Raw genomic sequence first — 14,292 nt, forward strand, 5'->3', positions numbered from 1 at the left:
TGAAGTTGGCAATACTTATTTCTGTGACGTGTGTTTACTTTTTTCCCTTACCTGATGCTCCTGTTGCGTTCACTTCAATACCAAACAGGGATTCACAGAATCACAGAATGGTTTTAAATACCAAAAATGCTGGCAAATAAACTCTCTAAGGCTCATTTTGGAGTTTCAGCAAGAAGCCTTTATCAGGCCTGGGCAACACGAGGGAATGATCTCCATCCATCATGTGCAGCAAGACAAGCTGGGGACAGGATGTATTTCCTACTTACATTCATGGGCATAAAGTTTCCAAGAAATCTTATGCATATTCTGTTACTTTCTAAGGCCTCATTTAAATGTTATTATGATCTTCACAACAGTCAAAACTTGCTAATTTGGAGCCGGTTCCAGCTCTCTGCCTGACCTTGCATTTGAGACAGGGAGAGACTGCAAACAGGGGTGATTACGGGAGAAGAGGCATCTCTTCAGCACAGATCATGCTTCACACAAGTTACCATCTCCAAAGAATGATCAGTGTCTGGAAAAAACACTGCTCGAAAGAAAACATGCTGACAGAGGGACGTTCTATCTAACTTTCAAAAATAATACAATTGCTTAGATGAAACTTAACTTTAGCTCAAAAATATTCCACTTTTTGTAATGGTAACTACTTCTTTTATCAGTTTCAGGTGGGATAAGATCTTTAAGATCATCCCGTCCAATCTCTGATCTAGCCCTGCCAAGTCTGCCATTAGACCATGTCCCGAAGTACTACTCGACTTTTAAACACCTCTGGGGGCGATGACTCTAACCACTTCCCTGGGCAGCCCATTCCAATGCTTGACAACCCTTTCGGTAAAGAAATTCTTCCGGATATCCAACCTACATCTCCCCTGGTGCATCTTGATGCCACTTGCCTGTCATTCGCTGCCAGCCAGAAGGGTCCAAACCCCACCTCGCTACAACTTTTTAGGGAGTTGTGGGGAGCAGGAAGGTCTCCCTGAATTGGGAGGTTCAGGCTGGGTATCAGGAAAAACATTTTCACAGAAAGGGTCATGAGGCACTGGCAGAGGCTGCCCAGGGAGGGGGTTGAGTTACCATCCCTGGAGGTATTTAAAAGACGGGTAGATGAGGTGCTCAGGGACATGGATTAGTGGCAGATAGGAGTGGTTGGACTCGGTGATCCAAGAGGTCTTTTCCAAACTGGTGATTCTATGATTCTACGATTTTTTTTTTTCTCCAGACAAACAATCCCTTGGACAATTCCTTCTCGCAGGCTCTGCGTGTTGAGATACAGGTGGCTTTAAAAGTGAATCCAAGTTTTCCTAGAGGAACAGATGGATTTCAGTGTATGCCTCCCATTTTAGTGTACGCATCCCACGCATATCTTGATTTTTGTGGTCAAGAAGAAAGCAGAAACCAAATCGAGATTCTCAAATACAAGAAAAACAAAAACAAACCAAACTCGTTTGAGATTTACCCTCATCACCCTTCCCGCCTCCCCACGCCCCGCTCTCTCCCTGCCCCGCTGGAGGAGGAGCCGCGGGCGCATCCCACCTGGCAGGGGATGGAGGGGCGGGATTCGCTAACGCGATTTCCCCCCCCTCGAAGGCTGGATCCGCCCGCCGAGGCGCCATGTAAGCCCCTGGCTCCGTGGGAGGGAGGCGGGAAGCGGGGCGGGAGGGTGTTCTGCGCCCCCCGGGGCGGCGGGCGAGCGCGCAGCGGGCTTTCCTTTTGTCACAGAGGCTCGAAGCGGGTGGCATCCCATCTTAGGTGACTGGGAATGCCCGCGGGAAAGAGGTCTCTGCCTTTAAAAGAGCTCCTGGCGATCCCCGAGGCGGAATCGGGGCGGGAACCGGGGGCTGAGGCGGGAACCGGGTCCCTTCGGGGAAAACGCCTTTTACCTCACGCCTTTTAAAGGTTTTCTTGGTGGTTTCCTTGGACAACTGTTTATTTTCCTGGTTACTTACTTTGTGTTTTGGAAAAAAAGTGTTGAATCCTCCCTAATTTTTCACAGAAAGGGTCGTGGGGCACTGGCAGGGGCTGCCCCGGGGGGAGGGGGTTGAGTCCCCATCCCTGTAGAGGTCTTTAAAAGACGGTAGATGAGGTGCTCAGGGACATGGTTTAGTAGCAGATAGGAAGGGTTGGACTCGATGATCCAAGAGGTCTTTTCCAATCTAGCGATTCTATGATTCTAATAGAATGACTTGGTCCTTGTGCTCTGCAGCCCCTGGAAAGGAGGTTGCTGGGAGGTGGGTTCTGGTCTCTTCTCCCAAGAGACTTGGGGTAGGGAAGAGGGAATGGCCTCAAGTTGCACCAGGGGTGGTTTAGATTGGATGTTGGGGAAATGCTTCTTCACTGCACAGGTTCTTGAGCGCTGGCAGAGGCTGCCCAGGGCGATGGTGGAGTCACTGTCCCTGGAGGTGTTTAAAAGATGGGCAGACAAGGTGCTCAGGGATGTGGTCTAGTAGTGGGCAGGTATGGTTGGACTAGATGAAGGTCTTATCGAACCAACCAATTCGGTGTTTCTACTTTGCAGTTTGCTTCGGTCTTGCTGTTGCTCTTCCCTGGGTGTTGCAGCTCTGCAGCAATAATTGTTTGACCAGTTCCTTGGCTGGTTGATGTGAGACCCCATAGTTTCACAGGTGCAACCACCACATAATCACTGTGTGTGTGCTTGGTAAAAACTGTTAACAGCAAACACTCCCAAGAGTCAGCCAGGATAAGGTTGGTAAAAGGTCTTAAATGTACTAGGGTCAGCAAAGTCGCTCACTGCACAACTAACTAGGCTTTGTGGCTCTGCCCACAGCAGGTAAGAATTACCAGAAATAGAACTCAGTGAAAGAAATCTTGTTGGTTTGAGCTGATTTACGGGCTGAATCACCCATATGGAGACCAGAAGAGCTCCGTGCGGAGGCAGAGCAGGACAGCAGTGCTGCCCTTGGAGCAGCCGGGCAGCATCCACCAGGTTGTTGCAGTCTGCTTTGTCCTCCTTAAGCCTTAACTTTTAGCAAAGAAATCTTTCAACTCTTGAAAAAAAAATTATTCTTCTTACTCCCCTCTTGCCCTCCTCCTGTATGTGCATGAATATAAAATTGTTTTCTTTTTCTCCCAGGTTCCCAGCATGGGGGTTTGCGGCTGCAGTCCTTGTGGCTTTTGCTAGCGTTTACTTTTTGCCATCTCCTATTGATCCAGAACCGTTCATGTATGTTCCCCTGCTTAATTTTGAAGTTCCATAGCATACTTGTGTTTGTCGGGGAATAACCTGTGCTTTCAAAGCATCTCCTATACTTTTCATCCTGCAGGAGCATATAAAGCATGCAGCTTAAGTTCATACGCAGGAAGAAATTGTGTTGCTTATATAAAACTGGAAAATAGAAACACTTAAAAAAAGGGAATTTAAAGCAAAATAATGCAGTGTTCCTGCATACGTGTAGAGAGATTGTTAGTAGATCTCCAGCTAATAATAGGGAATAAAACTAGGATCATGGCAATTTTGTGTTTGTACTGATTTCGGAAAAAAAAATCTGAAAAATCTCTGTTCTTTTTAGCTTGGGCCCACAAGCTCTGCAGAATTGTTAATTCAGTTTGAAGTAATAGTTTTAACAAATACTAATAGTTTTGACTAATTCTTTTTTAAAAAAGATAATACTTTGTTACTTATATCTCTGGAATAAAGTCTTATTAGTTTCCCCTCAAATAATTTTATTGTCCAATGTTGTCCAGTTTCTTACGTCTTATTTATAATTTATTTGGTGCAGTTTTGAAAAGCCACCTCCTGCCTTAGTTGGACCATTGCAAGTGAATAAAAAGCTTCAGAGTGGACAAAGAATCTTCACAGGACAACTGAAAGGTCCCGAGTCTTTTACTGTTGATGGTGAAGGCAAGTAGACAACTTCCAAATGGGTAAAGTTATCCATGTGCTACAGGTTATATATCTGATACACCTGCTTCATCCAGTTATTAAAAGAGGAGACTTAAGAAGTTTAAATCCAAAAAGAATATAGTAGAAAATAAAAGAGAAAAAAAACCCCAAACCTACTCAGGAATGTTTGGTAAATGATTGCTCCAAAACTATTAAGATAATTCTATGTCCTTCTGTAGCTCCACATTTGTGAACATTTCACTGGAAATATTCCAGAATATTTTGTTGTCTTCTTGCTGCTATGAAAAAACACAGAACCACAAATTGGCAATATATAGAGGTTGTATTAAAATGTATTTTTATTAAGTATATAATATTAAGTATATTTTTTAAAAGTTGCGTGCAAAAACAGCTAAAGATTTTTGTGGGAATTCCTCCAAATGTGAGTCTGAGCTTGGGCTTTCAACATGGACCTAGTGATAAAGTTGCCTTGTTATTTTTTCCATTGCAAGTCTCCAAAAGCAGTGTTAATTTGCTGCTTGAGCTTAGTTAGAGAGTTCAACACTCTCTTATTCCAAAAGCCATTACTGAACACAGACCCAAAGAAGGAGGCAAATGTTGTTTTAAAATTTGCATAATTACCAAACCCACATTTTTAGAGCAGCTTGGAACATAGAAGACTTTTCCCTGTTGTATAAAACCTCTTCTTACCTATCTACATAACTCATCTTGGTTCTCTGGCAGCTGTGGGGGGGCGAAATGATAGGTGCAGCAACCTTACAGATGGTGGGAAGCATAGGGCTGAAGTGCTGCAGTGTAGCACGTTTTCCATCTTTCTAAGGAATCTCTTACCCAGCATGTGAACAATGTAGGGACTGTGATGAAAGTTCAAGGTAAAGAGAGAAAAGAGACTGTGATCTTCTGTTTAGGACATAGATCTGTGGACTCCAGACTTACTTGTTTTGGAGGAATTATTTTCCTTTTGATGTGTAAGTGGATAAACTAAATTCCTGCAGTAGACAGTACAGAGAAGTGGGCAACTCTCAGTCCAGAGCAGTTTGAGCCAGGCAGTTCAGACACCTTCCCTTATTGCTGCTGCTAGTTTTCTGGTGTTTTTCAAGGAAATATTGATAGCCTAGGACATGTATAGCGTGGCCAGCAGGTTGAGAGAGGTGATTCTGCCCCTCTATTCCTCTCTTGTGAAACCCCACCTGGAGTATTGTGTCCAGTTCTGGAATCCTCAGCATAAGAAGGATATGGAACTGTTGGAATGGGTCCAGAGGAGGGCTACAATGATGATTGGAGGGCTGGAGCACCTCCCATACAAGGACAGGCTGAGAAAGTTGGGCTTGTTCAGCGTGGAGAAGGCTCCAGGGAGACCTTATAGTAACCTTCCAGTACCTGAGGGGGCTACAAGAAAGCTGGGGAGGGACAGTTTACAAAGGCTTGTAGTGATGGGACATGAGGCAGTGGGTATAAACTGGAGAGGAGCAGATTTAGACTGGACATAAGGAGGAAATTTTTCACAGTGAGAGTGGTGAAGCACTGGCACAGGTTGCCCAGAGAAGTTGTGGCTGCCCCATTCCTGGAGGTGTTCAAGGCCAGGTTGGATGAGGCCTCGAGCAGCCTGATCTAGTGGGACGTGTCCCTGCCCATGGCTGAGGGGTTGGAAAAGTATGATCTTTAAGGTCCCTTCCAACCCAAACTATTCTATGATTCTGTGTTTGTCTGAAAGATACCATCTTGCCACAGAGGTGAGAGGTAATAGCCTGGAGGGTTCATGTTTGCCATTGTGCAAGCTGAAATTAGAAGCATTTTCAGTCATAGCACCGTAGGCCTGGAAGGGACTTAGCTCCACACCTTGCATTGAGGCACCCGTTCCTAGCAAATGTCTTCTTAAAGCTGTTCCTTCCTGCTTGCCTCAGAGGTGCTGTCTTAAATTGTCTTTTTTGCACTTCTCATTCTCTGCCTTTTCCTCTACAACTTCCAGAAAGAGTAGCATTCAAAACTGAAGTTCTGCAGAATGTATTTTAAATATGAGGACTAATGCTGGAAGCGCTCTGTGTTGTCCAGTGTAACCTCTTACATGATTCTGTATAAAACACTGTTTGGGTTCTGTTTTTCCTGAGTGTGTTAGTTCTACCATGGATCTTCCCTGAATTTAAGGACATTTTAGGAAACTGAATTCAGTCACTTGAAATCATGCAGTGTGACCAGTGTTGTTGTAAGTGTTGTGGTGATGTTGCCTGTTTTGGGTAAATGCTTTTTTCTATATGAATAAGGCAGAATATTATGGGTAGCTAGAGTAGTTCTGTTTTGCCTTCTCTTTACTACAAATACCCATGAGAGAGGTCTGTTGCAAGTAACTATAAATCTAAGTATAGCATCATAGCATGGTAGAAAATAGCATTACAAGTCTAGGATTTATCTCTTTAAATACAGAATCTGGTATGTGATGAGAAATTTCATCTGTTTCCAACATGCCTTTAGAGGCGTTAGAATGCCAGTATATTTAATGACAGCAAAGTTCAGCCTCTGTTTCTTCCCAGGCAAGGTTGTGGTATTGAACAGTAGCTATGAATTTCTCCCTTTGGATAAACAGGTGCTTTCTATATGCCAGTAATCCTAGACAATTCTTTTAATCCAGATTTGACAGGCGATACTTTGAGAATCTGTCCTATTTGCTCATAACATTTTTCCGTAGATGTGAGTGAGCAGATGTTAGACACTTTTTTTCTGCTCTGGTGCAAGTGCTCATCTGACAGTCAGAATCTGTGGTTTTTTAGTAATGTTGGCATGGGAAGGTAGCATAACTTTTATGGAGCATCTTTTAATACCTGCTGCCAAATAACTGCACAATTTTAAATGTAAACAAGCCTAGGGTAAAAATGCCAGTCACGTAAAGAAAATAATGCCTACTTTAGTTCAGTCTACGCAAATAAGAGACAAATCAGAGAAATGTTTCCAGTTTACAGACTTTACACTAAAAGTGTATTTTGTTGAACAGCAAGGCCAGGACTGGTCACATACATTGCACTGTGCCAGAGCCTGGACCAGCCAAAAGGAAGGAGGATGCTGTTTCCAAGGGTGGGGCTTAGTCACTGCTAGCATCCTGCCTTTGATACTCTGCACCCAAGTGTTTGGGGTTATGATACGATGTCAAAAGAGGTTTTCTCCTTGTTAATATAAACACTTGGAAAGCAGAGGAGAAAGCAACTGCTAAGCAGGTTTCCAATGGAAAAAGTGCTCAGTCCTTTAATGCAAACTTACACATTTTTGGGGGTATTCTGGTGGTTCAAAACCAAAGCAAAACATCACGGCTTAAAGAAAACCCCAAACTGCACTTGTTTTCTTTGCTTAGGATTTCAATGCTCTGGGAGAAGGGTCACTTCCTTGTTTTGGACGTTTCCATTTCCATCTCGTCTACTGAGCATTTTAGCTGGTTGATAATGTGGCATAGCCCTCGGGACAGAAAGGCAGATTGTTTGAGCTTTGCTAATGCTTTTACTGATTTTCATTGACAGCATGAGAATATCACCATGAATCTTTAGTCTCATCTTTGATGCCTCACTGCTAACCCAGAAGAGTCCTAAGATAGCTTTATTATGTTAGTACGATAGTATTATGTTATGATAGTAAGATATCATGGAATCATCTGGTTTGGGTTGGAAGAGACCTTAAATCCCATCCTGCAACGGGCAGAGACATTTCCCACCAAACAGGCTGCTCGAGGCCCCATCCAACCTGGCCTTGAACACCTCCAGGGCTGGGGCATCCATAGCTTCTCTGGGCAGCCTGTTCCAGTGTCTCACCACCCTCATCATGAAGAAATATGTTATATTTATATATGTGAGATATCTTATAGTATTACGATAGTTATGATAGTATTATGTTTATATAAAATGAACATATGAACTCTTCATATTTTTTCTAATCTCCAATTAATTATTGCTCTTTATGCTTTATAAATATATATTTAAAGTAAGCTGTATGGTTTCCTGTCTGTCTTGTCTCTGTGTGCAGAGAATATATAAATTGGGAGCAAGAAAGGGCTCACAGTAATGAGGAATATCCTTCTTTTATGTCTCTTGGTCTCTTTTAAAACAGTCTTCTAATGTACTTATTTTAAGGTAATATCTACACTGGTACAGTGGATGGGAAATTGTGGATGATCAGTGGTGACCGGCTGCATTTCATTACCCAGATGGGGCAAGATGTACCTGGATGTGGTGAGCAACAGTTTCAGTCTTAAAATGACAACAAACCTGTTCACATAAATGTCACTGAATGAGCAACTGAAGTGCTGGTTTTGTTACTGTTAACAATTTCGGATTCTTTAATGCAAATTTGTATGAGGACCCTAATGCCATCATGTAGTTTTTCCTTACATAGGTAGGATTAAGGCATAACGGCACACTTCTCCAGCACTTGAGACTGATTTGGACAGTCCAAGTCAGGAAACAAAGAACAACATGGAAACAAATGGAAACAAAGAACAACGTTTTATGGAACTCTTTTCTATATAGAGCTTTAGAGGGTGGTCTAAACACACTATCTATCCAATTATTTTCCTGCTTCAAGCTCAAAATGTATTTCAGAAACATTTCAAATCTTACAAAGGAATCAGAGGCCCAGAATAGTGTGTTCTGGTGCGTCACCTGTAACTGGACTGAGAGGTTGCATCTGCCTTACCTACTGGTACTTGAATAAGACAAACACTGAAATGTTTACATTTATTTCCTGTTGCTTTTTGATGAATCAAGCAAGCCTGAAAGGCCACTAAAACAGCTGATTAGCTTTAGCATAGTTTTCTAAAAATGTGACAGTTACATAGGTGCTTTCCCTGTCCCCAAAGTCCCTGAGCTGTGGGCTGGTCTCAGCTGTATTTGAAATAATTCTCAAAGCTTACTGAACATTTTGAGTCTTGTGTAAATAACTGACTACATGGAAGTTAAAGAAAAAAAGAAGAGACTGAAATGACCGAAGATCGTTCCATTCAGAGTGAGACCGGAACTCAGCTGTTAAGTTTTTGGCAGCTGTCAGTCCAGGGGTGTTACTGATGTGTCACCACTCTAGTGAGCTGTAGTGTCTGTTGTCCCTTGCTTGCTGCAGTCCTGAGGGAAAATAGGTGTTTTGGAACAGAGGGCATGAGGGCACAAAACTGTCAGGTGTCGAGCTTTAGTCATTTTGGTGCTCTTGGGTAAAATCATAGGATCATAGAATAGTTTGGGTTGGAAGGGACCTTAAAGATCATCTAGTTTCCACCTCCCTGCCATGGGACGGACACGTTCCAATAGACCAGGCTGCTCAAAGCCCCATCCAGCCTGGCCTTGAACACCTCCAGGTTTTACTTCAGCATCACTTCCAGGATTCTCGTGTGACCTGAACTTGGGCCCCACAGCTGAAGGGAAGTAATTAGTTAACTATTTCCTAAAAGCGTTTTATTTTCTCCCATCTTTTATTTGGGGGACATAAATTAAACAGCAGCTAATCTGGTTTGCTTCACTGGTTTAGTAATCCTACCAGTTCTTTGGTCATCTTTAAAGCTGTTTGTGAAAACCGAGCAGAGACGAATTTCTCTGAAAGTTGGGAGCAATTTTTTCTTAAAGTAGCAAGGAACAGAGATTGACGCTGTGCTGCCACTTCCTTTGTAAGCTGCTTTTAGAAACAGTTTAAGGAAGCTTTTAGGGATCTTCTTTTTTTTTTTTTCTTTTTTCAAGGACAGTAGTTTAGTGCTTTTCAGCCTTTTCATTTCAGGATCTTCATTTTGCCAACCTTCTGGTTTTCTACATCCTCCTGTTTGTATCTCAGGAACTCCAGACTACGAACCAATATGTGGCCGGCCCCATGGAGTCCGAATGGATCAGGATGGTAATCTGATTGTGGTGGATTCTTATTTAGGCCTTTACAAAGTCGATCCAAGGACAGGAGAGAAAACCCTCCTGCTATCAAGTGCAAAAGGTGATGTTACAGTTATTGGGGAAGTAGATTGATCTTGGGTTTGGTCCTCATGCTTATGTATAAATTGGAAGATCAAGGCACTTTAATCAGTTGGGATCAGTACTAGTGAGTGACTGAGGCTGATTAGAAGCCCATTGGCTTTATATTTTTAAGGTTTGTTTAAAAAATAGAAGAAAACAAAAGTAGTTGTATTTGTCAGAGGCTTTTGGTTTGTTATGTGTTATGTTGAGCTGCAACCTGAACTATTTCCCAGCAAATGAAAGTAATTTGGAGCTTGGACTTCAGCTTGAGACAACTTAAGGATAGCGATAGCATTAACTGCGAGATATGGATTTGCAGTGTCTGAAATCTTAAGCTTGTATGGATCTGAATCAATCCGAACACTTGGTGGGTTGTATTTATTTTAATCAGTAGTCATTTTTGTTCATCAGGTGTGGATGGGCTGCCTTTCAAATTCCTAAATGGATTAGAAATATCAAAGAAAAGAATGTTTTATTTTACGGATTCAAGTAGCAAATGGGGAAGACGACATCACAAATATGAGGTGAGATGCAGTAATCTTTGTAGCCATTTCTTCAGGTAACTTGAGTGTTAATTGTTGTGCTGGCAGCTCTGCCTACCAGGCTGCAGAAGAGAAGCTTTTTTCAAGAGTGCTTGTGTGTTTTAGCCAAGCATGCTATGAATGCAGCATGTTCAAGGCCTGAGGCAGAGGATGGGCTGTGCTCGTCTGTAGCTGCTCTTCCGAAATAAAAAAACTGCAGGTATGACTACCCCAAGAAATTGTCACGTGATACGCTATAGTCTGCATTTTCACATGTTTGTTTCTTCTGTTTTTTCACAAGTGTGGTCTTATACTGCAGTAAATGCAATGTGGGAAATGGCTGGTGTGCTTGAAGGTATCTTTTCTGTGAAGTCCTGGCCTTTGAGTAAAACTGAATCTAGAACAAACTGCCTGTGAAGGTGAAATGCAGTGAGGTCACAGACGTGAAATCTACACTGTGTCTTGTCTTTACTACCAGAACTGTCGGTAAAATTAAGCAAGGCAAAAAAATCACATGAAGGGAAACCTATTTAAGGGGTAGGAATCGAGAACGAAGTTATTAAAAGTAAAAACCAAAGAACAGTTGAAATCTCTTGCGTGTCGCTTGCTGCTCGTTAAACCTATCACAATTATTGCTTGGCAGCACATCACAGAATGATAGAATAGTGTGGCTGGAAAACACCTTTGAGATCATCGAGTCCAACCGTATCTATCCACTACTAAACCATACCCCTAAGTGCTTCATCCACCCGTCTTTTAAACCCCTCCAGGGATAGGGACTCAACCACCTCCCAGGCAGCCTCTGCCAGTGCCCGAGAACTCTTTCAGTGAAGAAAATAGAAACCATCTTTGCCACTTTGTATTACAGAGTTGACAACGGGTTGCCAGTACAAATGACAAACATAAAGGCAGTTTCCTGGTCACAGGGCTCATGCGTACATAATTCAAAGCTGCACATTTTTAGCAGAAGAAACTTATTCAAATTACTTCATATCAGAAGTAAAATGTCAGCTGTTTACTTGCTTTAGCAAAACACTCATGAGTGCCTTCCAGATTGATTTGAAGAAGTTGTAATGGCTCGCAGAAGCCTGATAGGCCTCAGTATTTTGCTAGAGCAGGAACTGCAGAATAAAATATTTTGAAAGCTGGGCTTTTTAACCCATCCGATCCTCTGGTTTTGCATGAATATCATGATCAGACTGGTAAATGACAGGAACAGAACCTTTCGCTCCTTTAGTGATACGAGCTTATTGTTCTTAGAAAGATGCCACCTGCCATTCTGTAAAATCTTGATTTTTATCTCATTTATGCTAATACAACTTCTAAGTATTTTCTATTCTAATTGAAAACAGGTATTTTGATAGCCTAGCTTTTCATTAGATGTATTGTTTAAGGTAATTGAAACAAACCATCTTGGTCGCCTGTTGGCCTACAACCCTATAACAAGAACAGGAAGAACAGTGCTCAGTGGCTTGTACATGGCAAATGGGATTGCGCTCTCTCCCTATGAAGATTACATATTAATAGCAGAAACCAGCATATGTAGAATCATACGGTACGTTAAACATCGTTCTCCTCGTAAACATGAGGTACTACATGTTAGTTTATATTACATGCTTTTAATTTATTTGTAGGCGTGATTTTCGTGTTTTTCCTTTTCTAAAATTGTGAACTGAAGACGTGCTCTTAACAGGGTTGCTATTATAGAATCATGGAATGGTTTGGGTTGGAAGGGACCTTAAAGCCCATCCAGTTCCAAACTCCCTGCCATGGGCAGGGACATGTCCCACCAGACCACGCTGCCCAAGGCCCCATCCAGCCTGGCCTTGAACACCTCCAGGGATGGGGCAGCCATGGCTTCCCTGGGCAACCTGTGCCAGTGCCTCACAGCACTCATAGTGAAGAAATTCCTCATAATGTCTGATTTAAATCTTCCCACTTCAATTTAAAGCCATGTAGAAGGGTGAATTTTTGGACCAATCATTGCTACTCAAGTTTAATCCTTCTTTGTGCTTCCTGCAGAGTCCTTTTCTGTATTTTGAAAAATACCCTTTCTGAAACAAAATTACGGCTCTTCTGCGTGGTTGAGCTTGCTGTATTTTGCAGCAGCCATTGTAACTTGTACACAAAATTCCCTTTTTGCAGCTATTGGGTCAGCGGTGCAAATGCAGGAAAAAAAGAAGTTTTTGTGGACAACCTGCCTGGGTATCCAGACAACATCAGATTATCAAACACAGGCTTGTACAGAGTTGGAATATCTACTGCTCGCCTGCCCGGTTTCTTTCCTCCTTTTTTGGATGCTTTAGGACCGTATCCATTCCTGAAGAGATTTATTGCCAAGGTAACTTTGACACTGTTTAGTATTAACTGTTGGGTGTCACAATGTTTATTTTTTTAAGTACCAAACTACTTGTTCTTCATTAGGAAACACATGAGACAACTGCTTAATCTTTCCCAGCCAGCATCCCAACGCATCCTACCCTTGATTTCTCTGGAACATTTGAGGATTGGTTTCTTTTACGTATTAAAACACAGCAGTTTTACTGTTGTGGCAATACTGAGAACTCATTTGTAAAGTAGAAAAATCAGTACTGACCAAAGCAGTTCAGATCTGCAAGCCCTCAGCCCGTTGTCTACAGCAGCACAATATCGTCAGGGTAGGTGAAGAACTCTCCACACAACACAGGAGGATTCTGCTATAGGACTCAAACTTGGCAAAGTTATTCTGGCCACACGAGAGTCACAGAGCTGGTTGCGATTAACCATGCTACATTTTCTAGGAACCATGCTGCCTTTTCCCTAGAACTTGCCCAGGAAGAACACTGAAGTGGGTGATTCAGTTGTGTTCCATCAAGTTCCTCTTATTCCCATTTTTAGAAGATCGGTGGCTTTTGGCAGCTGGAATAAGTTCAAACATCATCCACGCCTCCTTGAGGCACTGACTGTTCCTTAAGATCAGTGAGCCGTTACTGGACTGGCAGCTTTAGACACAGCCCAGTGGATGTTACCAAAAGATTAAGTAACCACTGAATCTGACAGAAGCAAAATCTGGAAAGCAGTCTATTAGCACTGTCATTTCTTTCTAGTCATACAGGTTCCCCCTGCCCCTTAAACAAAGCGTTAACCTTGTACATTTCTTTTTCTGAAACAGGTCATTCCTTTATCATTCTACAGCATTTTTCTTCACAAGCATGGCTTATTCTTAGAAATAAATGACAAAGGAGACATCGTGGCAAGCTTCCATGACCCTGATGGCAGCGTCACTTGGGCTGTCAGCGATGTCTTTGAGCATGATGGGAAGATGTATCTAGGCAATACAGAGCTGCCTTTTCTTGTAGTGCTACAGTAGAAAGTTATTGTCTTTATAAACTGAAGCCTTGATAAATAGCAGCATCCTTCCAAGCAGCTGTTAAATATATTTTTTTACTTAATGGAAGACTGCTACATCACTCAAGGAGAAATGAAAACTGATACCACGTCGTTAAGCAGAAATGAAAATGCAATGCAGAAATACTTGTTTTAGAAGCTTGTGAAAGCATCAGACTTAAATAGGTTAAAGGTACCAAATCACTTGGCTCTACAGTTCAGAATAGTTATGGATATATTTTTAAGCAGTTGCACAGAACCATCCAAGGAATTAAAGTCTTTAACAGGGATTGAGGTGAGTAGCATGAATCTTCCTGTTGCTCACAGTTTCCATTTTGGAAAAAGCCTTGTGTTGGATTTTATTCTTCCTTTTTCCCAGAGGCAAAACATACTGCTCTTAATTATGCACAGCAGTCTCTCCATTGTCTCTTTTGTTAGTTTCCCCATCTATGGGAAATATGAACAAGCACAGCTTGCACTTGAATGTGTTCTCTCACCTCTGTGTTTTAATCCCTGCTGTAGTCATACTTTATCTTACTAATGCTGTACAAAAGGTCCCCTGTCACCACAGAAAAGTTCACTA

The 14,292-nt window shown here is 42.2% G+C and overlaps 1 protein-coding gene across 5 annotated transcripts; it reads left to right on the forward strand.

Moving 5' to 3' along the window:
* The first annotated feature begins 1,512 nt into the window (after positions 1-1,512).
* Positions 1,513-14,284, forward strand: LOC104061590 (adipocyte plasma membrane-associated protein-like). 5 transcript variants are annotated; one of them, XM_054070254.1, is made up of 9 exons: positions 1,513-1,613; positions 3,092-3,181; positions 3,738-3,859; positions 7,972-8,070; positions 9,653-9,802; positions 10,234-10,346; positions 11,738-11,898; positions 12,489-12,684; positions 13,495-14,284. In XM_054070254.1, coding segments are annotated over exons 1-9 (1,131 nt in total). In that variant the 5' UTR covers positions 1,513-1,611; the 3' UTR covers positions 13,693-14,284. The 5 variants fall into 5 exon arrangements, with proteins under 5 accessions (XP_053926229.1, XP_053926220.1, XP_053926211.1 ...); XM_054070245.1 differs by lacking the exon at positions 1,513-1,613 and adding an exon at positions 1,745-1,776; XM_054070236.1 differs by lacking the exon at positions 1,513-1,613 and adding an exon at positions 2,798-2,944 and having other exon boundaries at positions 3,738-3,829.
* Positions 14,285-14,292: the final 8 nt, after the last annotated feature.

This window comes from Cuculus canorus, chromosome 1 (assembly GCF_017976375.1).
Source record: "Cuculus canorus isolate bCucCan1 chromosome 1, bCucCan1.pri, whole genome shotgun sequence".
NCBI classification, from domain to species: domain Eukaryota; kingdom Metazoa; phylum Chordata; class Aves; order Cuculiformes; family Cuculidae; genus Cuculus; species Cuculus canorus.

Coding starts and splice junctions, on each gene's coding strand:
- LOC104061590 (XM_054070231.1), top strand. CDS start 2,865: ATGGAGACCAGAAGAGCTCCGTGCGGAGGCAGAGCAGGACAGCAGTGC. Junction 2,945..3,091: donor AGCCGGGCAGCATCCACCAG/GTTGTTGCAGTC, acceptor TTTTTCTCCCAG/GTTCCCAGCATGGGGGTTTG. Junction 12,685..13,494: donor TGAAGAGATTTATTGCCAAG/GTAACTTTGACA, acceptor TTTCTGAAACAG/GTCATTCCTTTATCATTCTA.